Raw genomic sequence first — 26788 nt, forward strand, 5'->3', positions numbered from 1 at the left:
GCGCGGGAGGCGGGAGTATGAAATTTTTGGTCTAGAGTATTGAGATTATTTTGGTCTAAATTGAACTAACCTGCTAAACCTGGTTGGGTTGCAGCGAAAAACGTTTACAATGTGTTATTGCAGGGGGCTTTTACGATGTACGCTGCAACAGTAACGGGCTATTGCAGGGGGCTTTTATAACGTACGCTGCAATAAACATTTTTGCAGGGAACAATTATTTTGTACGCTGCAACAACCCTTTAAAGGGTTTGACCCGCGTTGACCGACTGCTTGTTGAAGCGTATTAATACATGTACGCTGCAACAAGGGGGTTGCAACAGGGGTTTTTTCTACTAGTGTAGGAGAAGAACAGTACATACAGGGCATCAAGATTTACAGAATAGATCTAAAAAGATGATTGGACTTAGTCAAAGCACTTATATCAATAAGGTGCTTGAAAGGTTCAAGATGGCAGACTCCAAGCGAGGCTACCTACCCATGTCTCATGGAATGACTCTAAGCAAGACTCAGTGCCCAAAAACACTTGATGAGCGTAGACGAATGAATGGGATTCCATATGCATCATTGATTGGTTCAATAATGTATGCTATGATATGTACACGCCCGGATGTTGCGTACGCACTCAGTGCTACGAGCAGATACCAGTCAGACCCAGGAGAGGCACATTAGACTGCTGCCAAGAATATTCTGAAGTACCTGAAAAGGCACAAAGATGACTTCCTGGTCTATGGTGGAGATGATGAATTAATTGTTAAAGGCTATACGGATGCATGTTTCCAAACCGACAAAGATGACTTCAGATCACAGTCTGGGTTTGTCTTCTGCCTCAACGGAGGTGCAGTAAGCTGGAAAAGTGCTAAGCAAAGCACCATTGCGGATTCTACAACTGAAGCGGAGTACATTGCTGCACATGAAGCAGCAAAGGAAGCTATATGGCGAAGGAAGTTCATAGGTGAACTTAGTGTAGTCCCCTCCATTAAAGGACCAATAGCCCTATATTGTGATAATAACAGAGCTATTGCACAGGCAAGGGAGCCTAGACACCACCAAAGAGTCAAGCATGTACTAACTAGATTTCACCTTCTACGAGAGTTCGTTGAAAGAAAAGAAGTCGAGATAAGCAAGATTGGAACTGATGACAACATCTCAGATCCATTGACTAAACCTCTGCCGCAGGCGAAGCACAACTCGCACACTGCAGCTATGGGAATCAAACATATTGGAGAATGGCTTTGATGTCCTTGTTTAATGTTTTAAAGTTTTAGAGTTTAATACTTTGTAAAACATTATTGGTTAATCATTCACAATAAATGAATAGAATTCATTTTCCATTTAATTTGTGGTTTATTAAATGATGAGTCCCTTCAATTTGACGAAATATTCAAGATAGACTGTCAGGACCAGTTCTGTGACTAAGAAATGTCTATCAAGTGAACTTGAATGTCAAAAGTTGAAAATGGTCCCTTGTCGGAGTTTTCTATAAAGATGGACGCATAGAAAACATTAGACGACTAGAATGCAAGATGACTTGTAGTTCTGATAGTAAGCCCATGAATCTGCACCCCAGGGCTGAGGAACACTTCCTCCGAAATAGTAACCAGGGGAGAAACAAAGGGCCGTGAACCGCCTGCACCTCCAAACGAATGCCTGGTGGGATCAACATGTACAAAAGGGGAAGATCCCCGCTCAGCATCAGAATGCCTCTGATGAGCACCAGCACCGGACCCCTGTCCTAGATCCAAGCTCGGCCCTTCCTGCCTCAAGGACGTCTCCTCCTGGGGTTCTCTGTCAACGGTCTCGACGGCGCTCCTATACAAAATACAATTTCAAGAATTAACATCGAAGTTCGAATTTCCAGAATACAAATTTCAAGATCAAGAAAGGCACCTCTCTGTCCCGGCCAGAAAGCTTCAGGGTTAGCTTGGCACAATGCCTCTTCCAAGAATCAAGCAAGAGCATCCAGCGACGCACTCTTGCCCGAGGCGCCTGCATACAAAATCCAAGATCAATTTCCCAATACAATATTACAAACAGTTTCAAAAAATGCAACAGTACTTACAACGGCATAATGCTCAGTACAACATCATATGATTTTCGGTGCGGAGGAGAAGCAAAAGGGATGGTCTCCACCACCTCTTCCCCGTCCGAGTTCTCATAGCGGAGGATCCTATCAGCATGGGGAATATCCTCAGGATCAACCTCCTCCTCCTATATAAAATCATACAATCATATAATCATACAATCATCCAATCAATAGAAAAATACAAGAATACAAGAATGCAAGGTTCAAAGCTCACCGACAGTACGAAGCGTACTGGTGGAACCAGCCTCCTCAGAAAGTCGTCATACCTCCCCTTCCTGTGTACAAAATCCCTCCAAGAGCGGCAAACAACATCGCCCCTAGCCTCCACATAGAGCCGGGCCAACTCTTCATCCAACGCCAGCATGGACCCCGGTGGGTCCTTGGGGATAAGTCTCTCCCCTGAATTTTGCTGAGGGGACACTCTCTCCCCTAGGTACCACATATGGCGTTACACACCTGGAAGCAAAACCCTCCGCCTAGACAGGAAATGGGCACAAGCAGCCGAGGCAGGTATAAGCGCGATGGAAAAAGGACGCCATACCACCTGCAAAACAGACAACTCTGGCAACAACACAAATACAAATACAAAGAGGACACAACAATACCAGAGTATTACCTCGTCAGCAGGTAGGACTCTCCAAGCTTTGCGAGAGGCCGCCAGAGGCACACTGATGCGCACTGCTCCTATCCAAGAGGCAGCATACGGGTAAGCCTCATCTCTAGTACGATCCGGCGCCAAAGTCGGAAAGTGCTCATATATCCAAGTCTTTCAAGAAGCAAGCAAAACATCAGTCAAATTCAAATACAATCATACAAGTACAAAGTACAAGGTACAAGGAGTCTTAAATACCTCCAGCACACTCCACATAGCAGCCATGCTCGGGTCACTCCCCACCGCAGTCCGGGAAGCCCGCTTCATCTCATACAAAAGGTGGCTATATGCCAAGCCACCTCAGTTATAGCTCGAAACAACTCTCAAATCCCTCAGAACGGACAGGAACCGGATGTGCACCAGACTGTTCCTACTCGGGAACATCACTCTGCTCACCAAGGCTAGGAGGAAGAGCCTAACCCTCTGCTCCGCGGATACACCCACACCGCAGATAGCCTCCACGATCACCGTCACAGAAGTATGGGCATCGTCATATGACAAGCCAAAAAGAGGGCCAAGCAAGTCCCTGGCAGCGGCAGAGCGCCACGTCAGCTCCGGATTAAAGGTCACGTTCCTCTCAGAAAAAGGAAGACCCGTGATCATAGAAAACTCAAAGGGGGTAATGGTGATCTCCCCCCATGCCATGTGGAAAGTGTTGGTGGTATCCCACCACCGCTCCAACAAAGCCCACAGTCGGGGCTTGATCCCCGTTCTCCTCGAAGAGCCTCCTATGGTACGCCAGAAGTCGGCCAGGCCCGTCTGCGACCAAATCTCCATGGCCTCCTCATCAGCACGAAGAGCTTTAAAAGCCCTCTGAACCTCCACCAAGGACCAGAAAGTACGAAATGGCTTTCCGTCGGCCTACAGGTGAACGAGTTAACTCCAAACCTATACAAATACAAGATACAAATTCAAAGCACAATACAAGACTCACCATGCCAGCGCGAGGCCGCTGAGACAAGTGCCACTCCGGTCGAAACACCAGGTCGGAAGGGCTCCAACCAGTACCACTAAAAGTAGGCGCATCCCGGGGAACCATACCCCCGTTGGGCGTGTTTATTGCAGCCGCTTCATCATCTGAAGCGTCCTCCTCAGCAGCTCGAACTACCGACAATTCGGCGAGCTTCCTCCGAGTGTGACGAGGCATTCTAAATCAAGTGGAGTACAAGGTGTCAAAATTCTAAACTAGGGGCTATCCTATACTAGCCTAAAAAAAGTCAAAAAATTCAAGACGAATCCCCAGTGGACCTCTAGTTCAAGGTACAAGTTCAACACCAACACCTAGGCTACCCATGCCTAAGCAGGTATACAAGTTCAACACCAACGCCTAGGCTACCCATGCCAAAGCAGGTATAGAAGTTCAAACACCAACGCCTAAGCTATCCATGCCAAAGCAGGTATACAAATTCCACAACAACGCCTAGGCTATCCATGCCGAAGCCGATACAAAAAAGTATACATTCAAGAAAACTTTCAAAAATTCAAAACTACAAGTTCCAACAGTTCAAGTTCAAGTGGCTATCAAACAGTCTTCTACAAGATTCAAAAAGCTTAAGCATACAAGCATCATTTCAAAGTACGAGAAAATCAAAACTACATACAATCCTAGAGTTATTTCATAAGCAAAAACATGAAATACTTACATGGATAAGGCAAGAACAAGACCAAGGAAATGAAGGAAATAATGCCCTTGGTCCAAGTATGCATATAATGTTAAAGTCTAATAAATGCGGTTCATTATTAATTAACAAGTTAATAAATTCAGTGAGATCAAGTGAGCTGAATGCCTAGCTAGAGGCCACTCCAGTTCAAGTGGAATTAATGATATTAATCCACAGCTTACTCTTGACTGAACCCGTAGGGTCACACAAATAGTACGTAAACGGATCAAGTATTTAATGGCATTAAATACTCCATCTATGGATATTCGGAATCGACGGATCTTGGTTTCAGTGGGAGCTGAGATCGTCAAAGGCAAGCAAGTGAATACTCCGGAAACGATGATATTGCCGGAAACGGAAATATGGATCGTATCGGAAATATAAATATTATCCAAGTCGTAGATGTTGCCGGAAACGAAAACATGGTACGTATCATAAAATATTATTGGAAATGGAAATATTTCCGGAATCGGAAATATTGTCGGAAACGAAAATATTGTCGGAATCGGAAATATTATCGGAATCGGAAAATAATTCCGGAAACGGAAATATTAAATATTTGTTCGAAACGGAAATTAATTCCCGAATCGGAAATATTAAATATTGTTCGTATCGGAAATGAATTCCGGGATCTAGAATTTAATCAGAAGCGTATCGTACGAATTAGCATCGGACGAGGCCTGCCAGACGAAAGCCCAGCACGAAGTCGGGCCATCGCCCAGCAAGCCAAAACGCAAACACCAACGCCAAGGCCTTGGACGCGCGCGCATCAAAGGCAGCGGCGAGCTGGGGCCGTGCGCTGTGCGTGGGCCGTAAGGCCTGCGTGCGGTGCATTGCCACTCGTGTGTGTTACTCGGAATCCTAAGGCTACCGGGATTCGTAATATGATTAAATCTAATCCTAATAGATAAAGTTTGTTTAATTAGAGTCCTACTAGGAGTATAATTAAATAGATTTGTATTCTAATAGGATTATAATTCCTTTCCATAAACTCTATAAACAAGTGCCTAGGGTCACATATTTAGATCGAGAATTGAAGTATTCAAAGGTAAGATTTTTGAACAAAATCAGCCAAACACTTGTAGCCTATTAGCCGAAAATTCTTAGAACCTTAAGGGCGATTCTAGTTGGTCAAGCTTAAGGCGGATCCGGACGTGCTGTGGACTATCTACGGAGGGACGACACTTGGAGTCCTAAAGACTTGTTCTTGTTCGGTTCGGGCGCAGCTAGGGAGGGCACGCTACAAAGTGTATGCATCTGAATTATGCTAAATGATTATGTGTAAATAATATGTTTCCTGGCATTAAGGTTTTTCCGCATGATTTATGTTTTGTCATATGTATCATAACCTAACAGGGAAGACAATTCGACCTTTGAGAGAGAAAGAGAGCAAGGAAGCAAGATGTTGTTCCTCAAAATGGCACAGCAAGGGGCACTTATATAGTGCATCCCCGCGCCACACGCAGCCCCAGCGCCCAGCGCTGCCCCCCTGCATGCGCGAATCTTCAGCGCGCGGTCTCCCATGCTGATTGCACCTCCTTTACTGCTACGGTCTTCTTTACCAAGCATCAAACATCGCATCAAGCCATCCATCGAAAATACGGGTATACACCTGTATCTCTAAGTACAAACAGATGCATATTTCAAGAATACAAAGTCCAAAAAATACAACGACTCAAGCGTTCAACTCCCAACGGACCCAAGCTCCGGGAAAGTTAGTTGAAATTCCAAATTTTAAGGGCCAGCAAAAAGCTCTTATCCCCAGCAAAGCACATCCCCAACGGATTGACTCCGGGTATTCAAAAATTCAAGATTCAAAATTTTGATGCCAAGCTCCGTCCTGAACTGAAGGCGGAAAAATACAAGTACAAACCGGAGTCATCACCAACCGCACCGAGGTAGACTCTATCCTTTTTTCTAACTCCTGTTTTATGCAGGTACCGGCGTACAAAGGGTGGTCTCGATTGCAGAACATCTTGATCATTCTCCGTCCCTTTCGAAATACTTTGACTTGCACTTTCCTAACCGAACACTCAGTCAAAGTGGGGGCTTCTGTAGATACCTAATTTGTGTCTCCCCTTTGGGATGATGATGATACCATTATCCTTATTAGGTGATTGGAATAACTCCAGGCAGAAATCCCAATTGTTAAGAATGCTTCCAAAATTCAAGATCCAAAATCCAACCCCCGAGACCGTTCCCCTTTCGGTTCTCGGTACAAAATACAATTTTCCAAATTCAATTTCAAAATCCGGGTACAATCTCATCTAGTAGACCATCCCATTGGTTTAACTAGGCCTTTTCCACTCAAAATCATATAAGGCAAGTCAAATTCGGGCGCCGACCCACAAAACCGAGCATGCCGGGCCCCGTCCCGTAAAACCGGAATTCAAAACCCGAGAAAGGCTTGTTTTTAGACGCTAAATGATGCCTTAACCTCCAAGAAAATACAAAACGCCAAACCTAGTACTATTAGACAACAGGTCCAACACTACAAGACGAAACAAGGACGGATTCCCCGTCCTTGCTTTGGCGGCGTTCAAGCCACGTCACCAGCGCCCTGCGCTGACGTGTGCTGGCGCCTTGCACCCATTCCTTCTATAAATACCCCTCATTTTCAGCATAATGAGGAGGAGAACAACAATACAACGTCGTAATTTCGACATTACGCCTCAAAATACAACTCAAAAACTCTTCAAAAACACATACAAAATTCCTAAATTCAAAAGCAATTGGGAGCTCTTGCCTAAACCTAACTAGGTAAATCCGAATCCCATTCTAATCAACTATGTTGCTTTGATTTCTAAATGATTAGCAAGTTGGTGTTTTTAATCATTAAAAAACACCACTTGCAACAATCATACATGTTTCCCAAAAATACAAACTTTTTCAAAATACAAAATACAAATTTTGAATATTCGAGGATGTCCAAGTTGTTTATAATCACCTCTTGGACTAGAATCACCTTCAAACATGGGGTAATCAAAGATGACACCTTTTAACATTTAAAGGTTTAGTCTTTTGAGATTCAAAACTCCATTTTCAATATACAAGTTCAAGTTTTCAATTTTAAAGATCCTACCATGTTTAGGATTGTTCATACTTATTTCCCTAAACTAGGATCATTTCAAGTTCAAATTTCAATTATTTCAAGTTCAAAACTTCAATATTCAAGCTTTCAAGTTCAAGTTTAAAATGAAAAATCTAGGATATTTGGGTTGAGCAACCTCTCCCAAGTTGAGATTTTTGGCTTTCAATTCGTGTCGGGCGCACTTATTTTTTAAGGAGCCGCTTGGCGTTCGAATCTCATGTGCCCAAGTACAAATTTCAATTATGCACCTTTCAGTATTGTAATTTCAATATCGCACCTATCAATATTGCACCTTTCAATACCGCAATTTCAATATCGCACTTTCAATACCGCAATTTCAATACCGCAATTTCAATACCGCAATTTCAATTCCGCACTTTCAATTCTGCATCTTTACTTGCCTAGTCCATTTCTAGGCAATGTGGACCTACTCCCTAGTCCTTTTCTAGGGGGTCTTGTATTTACTAATTCCGCACTTTATTTAGTATTGTGATATTGCCTAATTTGCTTTATTGCTTTCATCACCAACATGCTAAATACAACAAAATGCAAAGGTTACATCACGCTTAACAAAGATATTTTTGGACAAACCGGCCTTAGGTTCCTTAAATCAATCTTTAAAGCAAAGTGACCACCATACAATTAGAGATTCAATTTGCTCTAAATTCAAACTCACATAGTCTAATCTAGGGTATATTTTCGAAAAAATGTTGTGCCAACGTACTTGAATATTTCTAAAGCTCGCGGAATAAGCATTTTTGTTCCCGTGCCCGGATCTCACCCATCCGTTTCAAGGATTCAAGGCCTTATCCAAAATAGAGTCACTTGCAGTCTTTCCAAACGAGACTTTAAACAATGTTTGGTGGCGACTCCTTCGAGGTACAAAAATTCTACGATTTTCTAAAGAACCGCCCCTCGTGTAGAATGGGAAACAAGTTTTTTGCAACAAAAAAAAAAACTCCCCTACAGATCCTTAATTCTCTGGTTGATTGTTCAATTGATTGTTCTAGTCTTTGATTCTCTATTTCTAATCATTCAATTCCATGCTTGCTAGTCTAGAATTAATGGATTTCTTGATTTCTAGTATGATTAGTGAGTAGAATTAGGTTAGGGAAAGGGGAGAATCTTGGGGATTAATTAAGGGAACTTGATGATTTGATTGATGAATGATTGATGTGATTAAATTGATTTAGTGCTAGGATTTTCCATGATCAATTGAGTAGTAGTTGCAAATGCTAGTTGATTGAATTAGATTGGAATATATGATTTAGGTTTGGCAAGACATTGTGAGCCTAATTCATGCAAGTGAGTGATAGTTCCTATTATATGCAAGCTTATCTAGCTTAGGACTAGGCAAAAGCTCTTCTATAGGCTAGGTTTCTTCGCGTGCTCCATCCGAGAGGTGGCGAGCACGTCATTTGGTTTCATTCCCCTATGTGCTATGTCATTGCATCATTCATGATTACTAGATGGTAGTTCATTTCCCCCGATTTCCCTAGACTATCCCCAACTCCCTAACGTTTCCCTTCCTTGATTCAATCTAGTTTAATTGTTAGTTTAGCTTGATAGTGATAATTCAAATCAAACTTCTTGTTCGAACTAGCTTGACATTTAAACTCGAGAACCATCATTTCTTTGGGACGATCCCTATACTTGCCACTATAGTTCATATAGTTGGTTAGTCTAGCGGTTCTATAAATTTTGTTTGATTGAGGCGTTGATCTATCAACGACGGAAAAACGCCTTATCAAAATGACGCTGTTGCCGGGGAGCGGTTGTTGTTTTTGAGTTTAAGTTGAGACTAGTTCATCATTAGAAAATACAAAAACATTGCAATTTAGCTTAGCTTTCTTTTTCCTTGGCATTGCTCACGGTTTTCTTGAGTTTGTATGCTTGTTAGGGGGCGTGCTCGTCAAAGGACCCTCCATCCTCTTGACCTCGAATTGGAGAGGACACTTAGGAGACTAAGACGTGTACGGTCTAGCTCATCAAGCCATAACAGATTCGATTCGTTGAGTGTTGGTGAGGAACAACAAGAGAGTGAGCAAGTTTTTGAGAATATGGCGCTCCCGGTTAAGAACTTGGGAATACCAGGGGCATTCGAAGCAACGTGTGGTATCCCAGCACCCACGACTAGTGCTAACAACTTCGAGATCAATCCCGCCTTGATAAACTTGGTGCAAAGCCATCCCTGTTGTGGAAAGAGCAATGAGCCACCGCATGAGCACCTCAAACAATTCGAGCACTATTGTGACACAATCAAGCACAATGGTGTCATATCGGATTACGTGAGGTTGACATTGTTTCGGTTCTCTCTACTTGGGCGAGCAAGTGATTGGCTTGACAAGGAGGTCAAGCCTAACTCACTTCGCACTTGGACCGAGGTGACGAGTGCATTCTTAAACAAATTCTATTCGCATGGGAAGACGACGGAGTATCGCCACAAGATTCAATCCTTTGAGCAAAGGCGAGAGGAGTCACTCTTCGAAGCTTGGGATCGTTTTAAGGAGTACCAAAGGAATACCCTCACCATGGGATCCCTAAATGGTTGTTCCTTCAAACATTCTACTTGGGGTTGAGCCTAAGTTCAAAGACAAGTCTTGATGCGGGCGCGGGAGGTCCCATCATGAACAAAACCGAGGATCAAATAGAGGAAATCATTGAGGATGTAATTCAAAACTATCAATCTTGGCATGTAGGCACAAGGAATTATGATGGCAAAGGTAGGAGTGATGATGGTAAGGGTTCGGTGTACGCTATGGAGGAAGCACAGATTATTGAGAAGTTTAGCTCGCGATTGGAGAAACTTGAAAGCACGCCAAGCCAACGGCCATCACCATCTACAATTCCACCTTCTTCGGCCACTCTTCTCACTAAGGGGAAGAGCAAGGTTAGTTCTTATGACACAATGCCTCCGGGCACTTCCTTTTGCGATAATTGCCAAGATTATAGTCACTCCCCCAATGCATGCCCCTTAGTTCATAATGTGTCTTTTGTGGATTATGGCCCTTCGTATGAAGGTGATTTTGATGTGGAGTATGCTCATTCCTTTTGCGATAATTGCCAAGATTATAGTCACTCCCCCAATGTATGCCCCTAAGTTCATAATGTGTCTTTTGTGGATTATGGCCCTTCGTATGAAGGTGATTTTGATGTGGAGTATGCTCATGCCTTAAATGAGAGGTCTAGGAATGATAACCCTAACAATCAAAATTTTGCTAGGCAACCTAGAGGGCCCCCCCATGTATGGTTCCCACCAAGGCTATGGCCAAGGAAGTTGGTATGATAGCCAAAATCGAGGTGGCTATAGAGCACAAGGCTATCAAAGCCAAGCGCCCTATGGTCAACAAGGTTTTGGCAATCAAGGCCAATACAACCAAGGTAGTTACAATCCCAACCATCAAGGTGGCGGAGGTTATAACTACTCTTATGGGCAATTTAGGGGTGCCTCTAGTGGGGGTTATCCTTTGAACTCGGGAGGTCCTTTTGGTGTGTCTCAAAATCCACCTCCCGGATTCAATGGACCGAGGACCTTAGGCAACCAATATCAATCAAACCTTAGTGGTTATGGCATTGCACCTTCACCACTCCCGCCTCTCAAGTCTAATCTTGAGGCTCTCATGGAGTCGTTTGTGGGGGCGCAAGCCAAGAAGAATGTCAAGTTTGAGGATGGATTCAAGCAATCCACCACGCAATTGAAGATGATTGAAAACCAATTAGCTCAACTTGCTAATACCATTAGGGAACATCATGCAAATGCTAGTCTCTCACCCCAAAGTCATGCTCCAAAGCAAATGAATGCCATTGTGACAAGGAGTTGGAGGATTTTAGATGATGTTCCTAGAGCTAATAAGGTTTCTAAGCCCAATGGGAAGGATCAAGAGCGAGTCAATGAGTCTAGTGACAATGATGTGGTAAAAGAGGAGCCTCCCATCAATGATGAAGGTGAAACTCCTATACCAAAGGAGGCAACTCTCCTACCTCTCCCCACTCCTAAACTTCCCTATCCCCAAAGATTCATAAGGAACAAGTTGGATGTGCAATTCTCAAAATTCCTTGATGTTCTTCGAAAATTGCACATCACTCTCCCCTTTACGGACGCATTGAAAAAAATGCCTACCTACTCAAGGTTTCTCAAGGAAATCTTGAGTGGGAAGCGGGATTGCGACGTAGAGGAGACGGTGAACCTCACCGAGAATTGTAATGCTATCATTCTTTACCAAATGCCACCCAAACTCAAAGACCCGGGTAGTTTTTCTATCCCTTGTGCTATTAAGGATCTTGAAATAAGCAATGCCTTGTGTGATTTGGGTGCTAGCGTTAGTCTAATGCCTTATTCGGTGTTCGCCAAGCTTGAAGTTGGTGATCTTGTCCCAACTAACATCACCTTGCAACTTGCCGACCGTTCGGTCAAGTACCCTATTGGCAAGGTTGAGGATGTACCCTTGAGAGTTGGTGGATTAGTGATCCCTGTCGATTTTGTAGTCCTAGACATAGATGAGGATGTGCATGTCCCTATTATTCTAGGCCGCCCATTCTTGGCTACGGCGGGGGCCATTATTGATGTCAAGCAAGGGAACATTACTTTGAAAGTTGGGAAGGATAGTTTGTTTTTTGACTTGAATAAGGCCATGCATTATCCTAGTTCCACTAATGAGAAATGTTTCTTGGTGGACTCTTTAGATGCCATAGTGAATGACATGCATGAGCACTTGCTCAGCATTAATGATCCACTTGAGCTTCTTCTTTTGAATAGACATGGCTTAGGTAATTTAGGGATCGAAGTGGCTAACTACGAGGAGCTCTTGGATGCCCCACCATCTTGCGCTCAACCCGAGAAATGCATGCTTGTGATTGATGGGAAAGAAGCTTTGGATGAAGCCCGAATTGCACTACAAAAAAACGTTATATATTTAGACGGATTAGGTTCGACGTTGTGTGGAATAGTCGCAATGGGTTGTGGAGCGCGAATTCAGAATTTGCAAATTTCGACGCTTTATACTGTCGAAATATTTTTCGACATCATAAAGCGTCGATATTTGCAAAATGAAGACACAAGGAACCCACGTGTCTGTTACCAAGTGAATTTCGGCCAAATATCTCCCGCCGAAGTCTCTAAAATTTGGGAGAATCCCGCTTTACACTCACTCCACCTCCCACGTTTCTCTCAACCTCCTCAAGGACCTTGCTAGCTGCGAAACCTAACCACCCTCATCAGAGTTTCCCGTCTTCACTCCTCCTCACCTTCAGCAACATTAACGAATTCCTTGGTTTTCGTCTTCAACCTGTACGTTAGCCCAACAGTGTCCCTCAATTCTCTCAGTTCACCCACTTTTATCTCACTCTTCATTCTATATATTTATGGAAAATCCCAACTGAATTCACAATTCTACCTTCAAATTCGAAAATAAATTCGCTGCTGTTATTTCTAATTGGAGATTTTTTGTGGAGAACTTCGAGCATCCTCTGGTTGATTTGGGGTTGTTTCCTTGGTGTACGGGATAATTTCGCTCAATTATTGACAGTAATTAGATCTTTCAGGTTAGTTTTTTTTTAAAACTTTTGTTGCCCATATTTGTTTGTTGCCGTAATTGCAAAAAGAATTGCCTACATATCGTGGTAGATATTTGGTTAGTGAGATAAATTCGTCCAATTCACTCCAATAAATTCTTCAAGGTTTTTTTTGGTTATATTTTTACACTTTTGTTGCAAAATTTGTGTGTTTGAACGTTGTTTTTGATCTTAGGTGTTTTATGCTGTTTATGGTTTTTATGCTGTTTATGCTGTTTATGGTGTTTTACGCTGTTTATGGTGTTTTACGCTGTTTATGGTTGCAAAATTCACTCATGATGTTGTTTACACTTTTGTTGCAAAATTATGCTGTTTACACTCAAATGATGAAATTTAAAAACTGAAGTTCTGATGACATACATAACACCCTGCTGCTACAATCTTAGCTTCAGGATGACAACAGTTTGTTGGTTCTACACTTCTACTTCAGACTTTACTCTTTGAACTTCAGATTATCACCCTGCTTCACCAAACCCACACAGAGACTGGACTACAACTAGTCATATATTTTTTTAAAAGAAGTCATAATGAGTTCAGGGAAAGCACTCGAGCAAATCCGTTCCAAATGATAAATAAGTAGAGGCTGGAGTTCATCAACTGATTCCAAAAAAAAACCAACATTTTTTTGCAGTTTCCTCTAAACTGGAAACCTTTTAAGTTTTAACTTCACCTGTGAAATAATCAACATTCCATAAAAACAATTGATAACTTTAGTGCAAAAGCAGAATCTTTAAAAATGGAGAAGTAAGCAGGTTAACAAACAGAGAGCAAACTGTAGAAAGTCAGTTGAAGAAACCAAACTCTCTAAACTGGAAACCTTTTAACTTCACCTGTCAACTAATCAACATTCCACAATTATAGTTCCCCTGTTGGCTGTTGCAGAAGCAAATTATCAATTTAATTATAATAAAGCAGCAAATAGAAGAACAGAACCAAAATATTGGAAAAAGGCAAACACAAATCTACGCAAAACAAAACTATATAGATCGATTTAAATGGATTTTGATGATAACACTCAAATGATGAAATTTAAAAACTGAAGATTTTGATCATACCAGTAATATGGAGCCCATGTATCTTCCTTCAAACCAAAAGGTATTGGGCAAAATTTGATTTTTTTCTTTTCCATCCTTATTATGGTAATACAAAGCACGGAGGATGTATGTAAATGGTTTTTATGTAGGAATGCGTTTCATGAAATCTGTTGAAATATGGGGTAGCTCTGGAAAATTCTGTTTAAGCATGTAATTGTCATTTAGGTGCTTTTGCCGAAACGATTAGGGTTGAGATGCAAGGCAGTTAGATGAGACAGTGATTTACTGTTGGAGAGGGGTTGGGGAAGAGAGAAATCTGCATATTAGCCTATTAGGTGCCTCTTTTAACTAATAAAAATTTGTCAGTTTCATTTGGAAGTGGAAAGTTTCTCTTTAAAGGGAGAGCTTTCAACTGGAAGCTATCTTTGACCGGGATATAATGATTTTCTCTAGAATAGAAGGCTAGGCTCAGTATTCCACTGAATATCTGTTGGCCCTGTCATGCTCATAGCAAATCTTGTTCGCATGTCTCCTTTCATTGTTAAGTGCCTCAATCTCTGTGAGAAAGTTGTTTGCAATTTTGGCACTCTTCCTTACAAAGACCTATGATTTTTTGCATTCTTTATAATTAGCCTAACATAATCAAATGAACTAGACATTCATGCTTTTAGAAGCTTCTAGTCTTTTTTACTACGAGTGTAGGAATAGAGGCTTTCTTTCCTAGTGTTTGTTTTGTTATAGCAGCTTTCTAGGTTGTTGAAATAGCCGAGGATCAATGGTACTATTGAGTGAGTTTGTATTTTGCTTGTTAATCATGTGACTTTTTATGCCTTTCTATCTTTCTTGTTTTGAGTTATTATTCGTCTTTGTTGTTGTCGATTTTCGATTAGTTGTTTTGTCTTTTTGGTTGCTTCTTGTTTTGATTACAAGTTGTATTTGGCAGCAGACTCTATAGATTGGTGCTCTGTGCTTATTTCCTATTTGACATGCTTGCAGAAGGCTCTCCTTGCTGGTTTAGGTCCTTAGGTGTTTTTTTATCCTGTTTTGCATGTCTGTTAGATGCAGGCTGTTACATCTGTTGCTGTTGTTTAGCTTTTGTGTTGGTTTCTTGCCGTGCATCCGTTTCTGCACTCTAATCTGAATTTTATATTTGGTATGTTGTTGGAATTGTTGTACAATATGATTAGTGTTTTTGGATGTAGGAGTTGACACCGGATTGATGATTATGTGATGAATTTTCTGCATTATCAAATATTGTTTTCAGTTGTGCTTTGAGCGTGATGCATATGGTCTCTGTTTGATATTTGCAGAATTATTGAATTTTGAACTCAATAAGTCTTAAAGCGTGTTATGCAATATTTTACGAGTAGTATACTGTAGTTTCTAGTAGAGCAGCTAATCCAGCACGAGTAGCAGCTGTAAAAGCTGTTCAAACGAGAATGCATGAAGGAATCAACAGTAAAGCACTGCTTCAAAGTGTCTGATTTTAGGATGATCAAAAGATTCCTTCTAGCTTATAAAATGTTTCTGGAACAGGAACTATGTATTATTTATCAATATAGCTTGCTTCAATCTGTAAAAATACTGCCTGTGTATTCAATCTTATGTTTCCAGCATTCAATCTTGTTTCCATCTTATTTAAGCGAAAAGCAGTTCATAAATCAGCTAGTCAAAGTCCACCTTTATATTTAGCCAGAAAACAGTTCATAAATCAGCTAGTTAAGTTGCTTTATTCTTTAGTTATTCCAGAAGATTGTTCACTGATCTCCTGGTGCTGTCATTATAGTCATTACAGTACTCGTACAGACTAGAGATGGTAAAGGGTCGTCGGATTGGTTAATTTGGTTTACCTAACTCTGAACTAATTTCTGCTCATTATAATCTTGTGTATCTGAAATTCTTAAACTGATTTTCATTATGAGTGAACACCTATATCCTATTTAGTGTCGCATTCTTACAACAATTGAGTTTGTTTTATCAATGATTGTGTTTTTTACTTGTTGAATAAGAACTTTAATTTGTTAAACCTTTTTTTTTTGTGCGTAGCTCATCGGAAGTTTGTAAGGACTAGTGGACCAAGCTGATTAGTATTGCCTTCTCTTCTCACAGGTGTATAACTCTTTCTCTTCTAATTTTTTTTAGCTAAGTTTCAGTTAATGTGATGTACTACTTGTTGGTGATGTTCAACTTCTATTGCTTGATCGTGATATTAAACTACTACTACTATTGCTACTGCTTGCTGCTGTTTCTTCGCTTTGATTTTTTGATGATGGTGATGTTACTGGTTGTTTGCCGATGTTATTACTGCTACAACTTGCTTCTGTTTCTATTGCTTGATGGTGATATTGAACTACTACTGCTACTGCTACTATTGTTTAATTAAACAAATGCGTTATGAAAAATTCAAAGTTATAAATTATAATCACATTTTACTACTACCTGATATCTCTGGCCTAAAATTTTCTTTAATGTTTAAATATTATTTAGTACTTTTATTTTTGTTTTGATTTTGAGAAAATAAATAAATATTGGACTAAAAGACAATTAATATTTAGTACTCCGTATTATATTGCAAGACACCATCATTTTGATAGAAATTACTTCGTGTGTGAAACATTTCCAAACAAATCAAACTTATGCTAAGACTAAATTCAGTTATGCTTATAACCAAAAACAACCCAAAATATTAAGAAATACCCAATTTGACAAATAATTTATCTCTAATTTTGATTCATTAGACATAATTAGCATACCAAGGGATACACTATTTACATAACACCTTATACCATTAATTAAAAAAAAAAAAAAAGACTAACCCACACCTTCATCTTCTTCTTTCTCAGGAAACACCTATAAATTACAAATTATAACTACATTAAATTAATTGATTGTAAATTATAGGGTTACGTTTACAAAATAGAAGAACATCAAAATAAGATAGGTTATAAATTTGACGAACTGTAGAAAGAGAAAACCTCATCGAAGGGAAGAATTTTAATGGCGATGAAGAACGACGGACATCATAATTTTAATATTTCACTTAATTAATCTCCTATGAAAATTATATTTTTAACTATTTCATATTTGAATTATATGCTATATGAAGGTTCTAAGGAAGATCATAACGTTCTAGTAAGCACTTATAAAATATTTCCTATTACATGAATTATATTATTACTTATTTATCTTATTACTAAATTTATTTCATATAGATATGGATACAAGTTGGATCGATCTACCCACTGGCCACCCTAAATATATCGATGGATGTATGCAATTCATTGAGTTTGCCAAGCAAGATCTAGTCCTAGGAAAAATTAGATGCCCATGTAAGAACTTTAAGGTGGATAAATGGTTTCCGATAAATGAAGTAGAGAGACATATTTTGTTTAAAGGGTTTTATAAGTCTTATAAGAATTGGATCTTTCATGGGAAAGGGGATATGGTTCAGCGTATGTTTGAGAGTGATGGAGGGAGTACTAGTGAAGGATTCCCCGGTAATCAAAGTGGGTTTATTGGTCGAGATAATTTGGGGGGACTATTAAGATCAGCTTTTAGTGTTAATATGCCTCCCAATTGCCAAACTTTTGAAGCACAAGAGGATGATGAATGGATTGAGGAACCAGTGACATATGAAACAGATGTTGAATATGATGATTCTACAATAGAAGAAGATGCGACATATAAGAAGTTACTTGAAGCTTCTGAGGAGAGATTATATGAGGGGTGTATCAATTTTTCAAAGTTATATATCTTTTCTTTTACACTTGTTTCACTTGAAGTGTATGAATCACTGGTCTATTGAATCTTTTAATATGCTATTAAAGCTAATTTTAGATGCATTTCCTCAAATACTTGATTTTCGCTCGTCTTATTATTACAGTAAGAAAATGATAAAAGAATTGGGACTTGGGTATGAAAAGATTGATGCTTGTCCGAATAATTGTATGTTGTATTGGGGGGGAATTTTTAGAGAAAGACAAGTGTCATGTTTGTGGTACATCAAGGTGGAAGAGAACTAAGGGTATGAGTGGCGATGTAAGTGATGGAGATACAAATACATTGAAGAGAAGTGTGCCAGCTAAGGTAATGCGATATTTTCCTCTTATCCCGAGGCTAAAAAGAATCTACATGTCATCAGAAACAGCGGAAGAGATGAGATGGCATGATACAGAGAGATTGGGTGAACATGATAAGAAGATTTTGAGGCATCCATCAGATGCCTTAGCTTGGAAAGCATTTGATGAGCGTCATAGCGATTTTGCATTAGACCCTCGCAGTGTTCGATTAGGTCTTGCGAGTGATGGGTTTAATCCTTATCGTTTAATGAACACCTCTTATAGTACGTGGCCGGTGATGTTGATTCCTTATAACCTTCCACCATGGTTATGTATGAAACCATCTTCTTTCATTTTATCCACACTTATTCCCGGAAAAACAAGTCCCGGAATTGATATTGACGTGTATCTGCAACTGTTAGTGCATGAATTGAAATTGTTGTGGACGGGGGTTGAAGCTTTTGATGCTTTTGGTAGAGAGAAATTTAATTTGCGAGCGGCTTTGCTTTGGACTATTAATGACTTTCCTGCCTATTCAATGCTTTCTGGTTTGAGCACAAAAGGTTACAATGCATGTCCAGTATGCATAGATTTCACGCCTTCTGATAGATTTGGGAGCAAGATATGTTATTGTATGTATAGAAAATGGTTACCCGCAGATCACCCATATCGAGCTCAAGGTTCCATGTTTTGTGAGAAGTTCGGAACTAACGAGTGGGGTGAAGCTCCATCTCGTCCTAGCGGGACTGATATATTGAGGGAACAAGAAAAGGTCGAGTATGTTTATGGAAATTCGAAGGCACCACAAAAAAAAAGAGGTAGACAAAGAGGTCATAATGATAACAATAATAACAATGATGTCCAAGATGAAAATGCTTATGGTACAAAAAGAAGAATATTTTATGATTTGGTGTATTGGGAGCATAATCTTCTAAGGCATAATTTAGACGTTATGCACATTGAGAAAAATGTGTCTGAGAATATTTTGGGAACTCTTCTAGGTAATGATAAGAGTAGAGATAGTAGGGATGATCGAGTAGCCCTTAAACATTGGAGGATAAAGCCTCACCTTTGGCTTGAGACCAATCATAATGGAAGCGAATACATGCCTCCGGCTTCTTATTCTATGTCTACGGAGGAGAAAGAGAGGTTCTTAAATGTTTTGCAGAAACTTAAAGTTCCGGATGGATATGGATCCAACCTTTCTAGTTGTGTGAATATGAAGCAAAGGAAGTTGATTAACCTCAAGAGTCATGACAACCATGTTCTAATGCAAGATATCCTCCCCGTCGCCTTAAGAGCTTCTAATGCTACAAAGGTGATTGACTTGTTGGCTAGATTATCTTCGTTTTTCAAGAAGTTGTGCTCCACCAGTATTGATCTAGATGATTTAGATGGTCTTCAAGATGGAAATATTTTAACTCTTTGTGAGTTGGAAAAGGAGTTTCTGCCTTCATTTTTTACAATCATGGTCCATTTGTTGATTCACTTAGTGGAGGAGGTTAAACTTGGTGGACCAGTGCAATACAGATGGATGTATCCCATTGAAAGGTTAATATCTTATATGTCTGAGCTATATTATTTCATTAAATTCTTTTTATTTATTATAATTTAAGTATAAATGTTTTATTTAAAAGGTACTTGTCCCATTTGAAATCACATGTAACCAATAAAGCCCAACCTGAAGGATCTATTGCGGAAGGCTTCCTTTTAGAGGAGACAATTAGGTTTTGTTCGAGATATCTTCAAGGTGTTAAGACTATCTTCAACATACCTAAAAGGATGGATGATGACATTCCAAATCCCAATGATTACTTGTTTAATTCTGGTGGTCGAGTTATTGGGAAGGAGGTTAGCGTTCGCCTTGATGACAAAACCTTAAAGCAAGCTCATCGCTACGTTTTACTTCATTGTGATGAGATTAAAGGGGAATTAGAGTAAGTATTATGTCTGTTTTCTTTTGAATTATCAATTGTTAAAGACCACTCTAAGTTTTTTCTTCTTCTATGAAGTGAATTTTTAACGGAGAAGCGTCAAATGAACTTACGAAATTCTGTCACGGAGAGTGATGAAAGTAATTGGATCATCAATGAATTTGGAGGGTGGCTGCAAAATAAGGTTACTTAAGTTCTTCTAATGTGAACAAATAATTCTTTGTTTGAAAAAAATGTATTTTGATTTAATGATGTACCATCGTAGGTACATTGCATAGATGTAACCACCGAAGATGGAAAACTAAGAAGAGCGTTGGCGGGTGGTTTGAATTATTATGGTAGAAAATTAAAAGGATTCATGATCAATGGTTATAAGTTCCTTTCCACGGATCGCGATTGTCGTCTTTTGACACAAAGTTCTGGAATTATGGTTGAAGCGGATGGAGAGGAGTACTATGGAAAAGTGATAGATATTTATGAATTAAATTACTATGGAGATTATAAAGTTGTATTGTTTCGTTGTGATTGGGTAGACATTTATAGGGGTGTAAGAGCCTATCCAAATGGAGGAGTATGTGTCAATTTTTCTAAATTGATGCATAGCGGGCGATTATTGCAAGATGATCCATTTGTATTCTCATCTCAAGCAAAACAAGTTTTTTACATAGAAGATGAGATACAAAAAGGGTGGTGGCATGTTGTTAAGAATAAGCCTAGAGACTTGTTTGATTTAGGTGATTCTTTACCGGTAGAGGAAGAGGGTGGAGCCGATTGATCATAGAGCTTTTTTTTCAAATGAACCCTTTTGATATTGCTTTTTATTTGTATTGTATTGATTCCATCTAATGACTTATTTTCTTTTATTTATAATATAGTAATTACGATCTATGTTTTCTTTCAACATTGGCGCCGTTACCGTGAAGATTAATTTCGTTTTTGTTGTCTCAAAGTTTATCTTTTGTGAATATAGTTCTCGTGGCGGTAGGGATTTGGTTAATTGATTTTATTGTGTTATTATTGGAGATTTTGAGTTTTTGTTCTACAATTCGTTGGTGATTATACAATTTTGGACCTTCAAGTGAGCGAATTCTAGTTTACCATCACGATCAAACAAAACTTAGGATAATATTTTTCTAGGTTACTGAAGATCAAACAAAATCTAAGCTACAAAGACCTTCTCAATGTCTATCTCCAAGATGTGTTATATATGTTTTTTGGTGCAGATGTGTTATATCAGACTACTTTTGGGGCCTGTTTCTCATTTCAATATAGCTAAACCAGTGGTCTCTTTAAATTTTAAGAAACAGTGCTCCTCGAGTCTTTAAGACGAGTGAATGAATTGAAACAAAAAAAAGAATTAGGAAATAACCTAAATCCTGTTAGGCAGGAGCTGACTATTCACTTTTGTAGCCTGGTAATCTGATTGAGTTGGGGGAGACTTTAGTCCCACAATGTGCTCCTCGAGTCTTTAATTTCTGAGCTCAAGCTAATGTACATCATTTACTGTTATGTTGAACCTAATATCTACAAGTGTTAAGAAGCTTCAAGTCTTTTTTTACTACGAGTGCAGGAATAGAGGCTTTCTTTCCTAGTGTTTGTTTTGCTATGATGCAGCACTAAGATGTGAACTCTTTTCTATTATAGGTATAGTTTTTTGAGAAGTTAAAATAGGACGTAAAAAAGATCACCTGTGATGCAGCACTAAGATGTGAACTCTTTTCTACCAAGCTGTCCAACCTCTCACCACGTTCTAGGACACTATCAATAGTTTTGTGCTGTAGCAAATTGAAAAGGTGTTAAAAATATATAAAAACAAATCAAGTTAAAATAAACAGACAATCATAAGGCAAAACAAATGGAAGGACAAACAACACCCATCCTAGCAATAGCACCATGACACCTAGCAATGAGAAATGATATGCCTTGTACACTTATGATCACTGCAAGGAACTCAGAATTTCCAAGCAAACCACTGATATCACCACAGGGAGAATACAGGAAAATAGAGGAAGTAGTTTATATTATTTAAGGATAAAGCTCAAGGCTTGATTACAGACTAGAGAACTATTCGAGAGGTTCTCAACTCTCCCACTTAACCATTTAATTCCAAGATGATTCTCTGTCTCTCCCTTCTCCCCTTTTTAATACAACTTTTCAGAATAAGACAAAAGTAATTAAGCTAAAGTAACTAGGACAAAAGATGTTAATGAAAGTCAGGTTGCATCCTCTAAGGAGGGTTGTTGCGCCCCCTCTGCCCCTTTGGCTGTTGCTGCTTCTGAAAAGTCATATTTGCATGGGTGTTTTTTGTTGACTCCCTGAATTAGAGTGTAAAAATTGGAGATTTTGCCGTTGTTTTCTCTTGTAGCTGTCTGAGACACTCGAGGGTAGCTCTACATTCATTTTTTTTTCCTTCAGCAGCAAGTTTTTCTTTGAGATGTCATGTCTTGATCAGGGTTAAGGTTGACAGGTTTTCTAGACTCAATAGTCAAAATACTAATGACAGCTACTCCTCAAAATTAACCTGCAGCCTTTAGCAAATATTCCCTGCAAAGAGACAATGCAGAAGAAGATGCTAATTGTTCTCCACACTCGTGAAAACACTTTTTCTTTTTGTGGGGGGGTGGGGTGGGGGGGGGGGGTGGACAGAAAGGTGTCCATTTTCTATGAGGCAGTTTATTTTCCTCAGTGTGTGTTTTTCCACTTTGCTAATTGTGAGACTGGTTATCACGTTATCTTTGCTTATTAGGTTTCCCACTTCCCTTTGGCAGACTGTCTGAGATTACAGGTGTGCGTTTCAACTTCCTTTCTTCTGTTTTGGTGCCTCTTTAAGTAGTATATGCTGTTTTAGGAGCACACAGTAGAAGATCATAGGGGTTTGTTGGATCTGCATAATTTGTTTGCTAGTCTTCATTAGGATGCAGCTGTCCTTGAGTCTCATTTGCCATAATGGTGGAGTTTTATCAAGGCTTTTCTTTTGTGATGTACAACAGGATTTCATTCTTTCTCCCAGTTAATTATAACAATATATTCCTGGTCATCCTCTGAGTTTTGCAGTTGCTTTAGCCAAAGAGGAATACAAACACAGGGAAAAAAAAGAATTGTGGAAAGACGACCCTTCTAGAAAGGCTTTTTCTACAGAACATCCTTTACAAGCTACAATAATCTAGAACCCATAAATTAGCTTTTCTTAAGCATAATATTTCCCAAAAAAATTACATATTTATCAATGCCCTCATTAATAAACTGAAACCCAAAAAAAACACTTGGAAAATATGAACATTTATGAAGTGTCTATAAGAGAACCAGGAATATATAAATATTTATGAAGTATTTATAAGTGGTCCTTTATCCGTTTTGCTTACCTAAGCAAACCACGAATTAGGTAGCATTGTTTGACAATAATTTATCCTTGCGAGAACTAACTCAAATGCTGAAAATTTGTAATTATTAAGCAAAGTTGTACTTTGTTTTCCTCCATGTTTATGTACAGTGAATAAATTCAGCCAACGTTGGGTTATTCTTAGTTTAAATTGTGCGTGAACAACCCTAATTTTACAATTCTTAGTGAGTCTATGCTTAGCTAGATTTCCTTTTTTTATGTCTCTTATGACCTTCAACGATCGACCATTAATTCAAGAAGTTTGTTTCCTGGAAATGTTCATCAGAACTCAAAAATATCCATATAAATAAATGGAATGCATGACTTGAGATGCTTGTTTCACACAAATACTTTTACATAGGATTACGGTGCTTGGAGACGTTGGAGTGTAATGCTGCGATGCCGGAAGCTAAACTGTCTTTTTATCGTTCTAGACTCTTAAGTATAGACTATTAGACTTTTAGTTGGGGTGAGGAAAAAATGCATACATCTAGGTGTTCTTGTAGTACAGATCTGATTCTGGTTTAGAATGTGAGCAATGTAAGCCTAGCTAACCCAAAATCACCCAATCTAGCATTCATATCAACATCCAATAATAGAACATTACTGGCCTAAGATGAATTTATGTGCTTGCATTTGTGATATTTTATCATCTCGAGCTTACACTTTTCATATTATTTAACAGGAAGAAGCAAACAATAAGGTCTAAGAAAACCTTGCCAGTTCTTCTTCATCTATGTCTAGGGTTGAAATTGAGAATACGGTCTTTACTGAGCTTATATATAAAGGTGAAGTACCTAAACGTCCTCTGAATTATGGCTTTGGAGTGAAGAAAAGTGACATATTTGGAGTCGAAGGGGTGCTTAGGAAAGAAGGGTCAACCTGTGTTAGCAACAATGCTATGGAAATGGAGAACATGAAAGGCGAACTATCGATTGTCAAGAAGCAAAATGCGGACCTTGCAGAACAAAATCAAGTCCTGAACTCCAAGTTTGATGAAACAACACAATCCTTTAAAATGATTGCTTCTTTTTTGGGACAAGTTTTGAAGGAAGTACGCAAAGGAAATGTTTCATCCGCCCTTTTAGATGGTGCGGAATCAGCAATACATATGGTTAGTTATTCAAGAATTAGAATATACTGAATTCGGAGTAACTAAAATTTGCATTCCAACAAAACAAATGCATTTAATAAATGTAGATGCGAACTGAATTGATCAGAGCAGAGCAGAATTGATCGGAACAGAACTGATCTGTTCTGTTCTGTTCAGAACTGATCTGTTCTGTTCTGTTCAGAACTGAACTGTTCTGTTCTGTTCAGAACTGATCTGTTCTGTTCAAACAGAACAGAACAGAACAGTTCTGATCTGATCATAACATAACAGATTAGATCAGTTCTGAACAGAACAGAACAGAACAGAACATATCAGTTCTGTTCTGTTCTGTTCAAACTGATCTGTTATGTTCTATTCAAAACTGATCTGTTCTGATCAGATCACAACTGTTATGTTCTGATGTTCATCTTCCTATTGTCACTATAATCCCTCCATTATCTCGTATTCGTATTTGGATGTTTAATGAGGCCAATGGGAAATGCAACATGTAATAGACATATTAAAATGTTTCTTTTGCAGATTAATGATGATTCCGGTGGCAATGGTGAAGAGAATGCTGACACATGAGACAAGGACATTAAAAGCAAGGTAATTTCTTAGAGCATTGTTCATTTGGTTGGTCTTACTTATTGGATTCGTATAATTTGAGGATTTGAGTGATTATTTGTTGGATCATGTGGCATATTGTGAGTGTGATGTGGAAGAAGGAAGGTGGTTTTGTGTTAGATTGGTAGATAAATTGTTATGAAGCATAAGTATGAAAGTGTTTCAGGAAATGATGGGTTATTCACCAATTATTATAATAATTGCTTATTGTAAAACACAACATTTTTGAACTGAGTGAGAGATACAGGGAAAACACAACAATCACAAAGAACAAATGTTTCTCCATCTTATGATCCGTTTCGTAGTTGTTGATCTGTTCTACACAACCAACCAACCACACAATGAATGTACTTTTGGGACTTTCCATTCAACTTATGCCCATTTTGTAGTTTAATTAGTTGTTTTGTAGTTTAGTTTCAAGCAGGTTGTTCTTATAGTACACTTATATCAATCTAATTATAGATGTGATTGAGATCAGTTAAACGAAGGCATAAAATCATGATTTGGATAACACGTGTTGTTGTTGTCTTAATTAGTAGTTATTTCCATGATAAGTACATGTTCTAGCTTTATATAGCTTCTTCTTTTAGTTTGATTTCAATGCACTAGGAATTTTTGTTGTTTGAAGGTCCATTGTTCTTTGACTATGCTAGTGCTCATGTTACATCTTTCTAATCTTTTAGTTTGTTGTGAAGCCTCTTATTTATCAAATTTCACATGCTAAGGTGATTTGATCGATGTGTTAGTAAAGTTTATGAATCGATAATTTGACATATTAAACTTTCTTTGCAGATTATTAATGATCCAAGTGATGATGGTGAAATATAGATAAGAGATCAACAATTTGTCTACAACCTAAGCTCTAGCATGTCGATAGGATTTTCTCGCTTAATTAGTACGTAGTTAAGATTTTTTTATTTTATCTTTGGACTATCTTCATTAATGTAGAAAAATGACGCTAGGATTGTAGTTGTTTTAGAAATATTGTTTTTAATTTGGTTTTATTGGACAATGCAAATGAATGAATGGATACTATTATAACTTTTTTCCAAGCTTCACTTTTTGTAAGCTAATTTATTTTACGTATAAATTAATTTGAGATTCTATGATAATGTTATACATATTCAAATTTAAATCGGGTTGTGCATCCATGTGTATTCAATATAAACAAATAGCATCATGGTTTAGATCAAATACTATTTTTACTAAAAAAATTAAAAAAAATAAGCGGAAAATTGTGACGCTCAAAAGAGTCTATATTATTTTGGAGGGAAAGTAGAAAGGCATAAAACAACGGAGTACTTCGTCGAAACTTGCTGAGTATTGGTGCGAACCTGGGAGAATAGGGATGAAATCAGTCTAAAAGAGCGGAATATGGACGGATAAAAGCGTCGAAAAATGTGAAAATTGTGACGCTTTAAACCGACAAAAAATTTCGACTACCTAGGTAGTCCATATGTGTTGTATTTTTCGACGCTTTTTTGTGCCGAAAAATATCGGCTGTAAATATATGGACGGTCTGTCAGACCGTCGAAATGAGAAATATCGACGGTTTTTTGCGTCGAAATATAACCAGAAAAGCGTCGAAAAGTGACGCGTTTTTTT

At 38.8% G+C, this 26788-nt stretch overlaps 1 protein-coding gene across 1 annotated transcript; it reads left to right on the forward strand.

Annotated features, from left to right (window-relative positions):
• Window positions 1-18118: 18118 nt before the first annotated feature.
• Window positions 18119-20859, forward strand: LOC130471640 (uncharacterized). The gene is made up of 5 exons (XM_056841889.1): window positions 18119-19031; window positions 19152-19701; window positions 19788-20087; window positions 20163-20268; window positions 20350-20859. Exons 1-5 carry the CDS (start codon window positions 18119-18121, stop codon window positions 20857-20859), a joined length of 2379 nt encoding a protein of 792 aa, XP_056697867.1.
• The last annotated feature ends 5929 nt before the right edge of the window (window positions 20860-26788 follow it).

This window comes from Spinacia oleracea, chromosome 4, assembly GCF_020520425.1.
Source record: "Spinacia oleracea cultivar Varoflay chromosome 4, BTI_SOV_V1, whole genome shotgun sequence".
Classification (NCBI taxonomy): domain Eukaryota; kingdom Viridiplantae; phylum Streptophyta; class Magnoliopsida; order Caryophyllales; family Amaranthaceae; genus Spinacia; species Spinacia oleracea.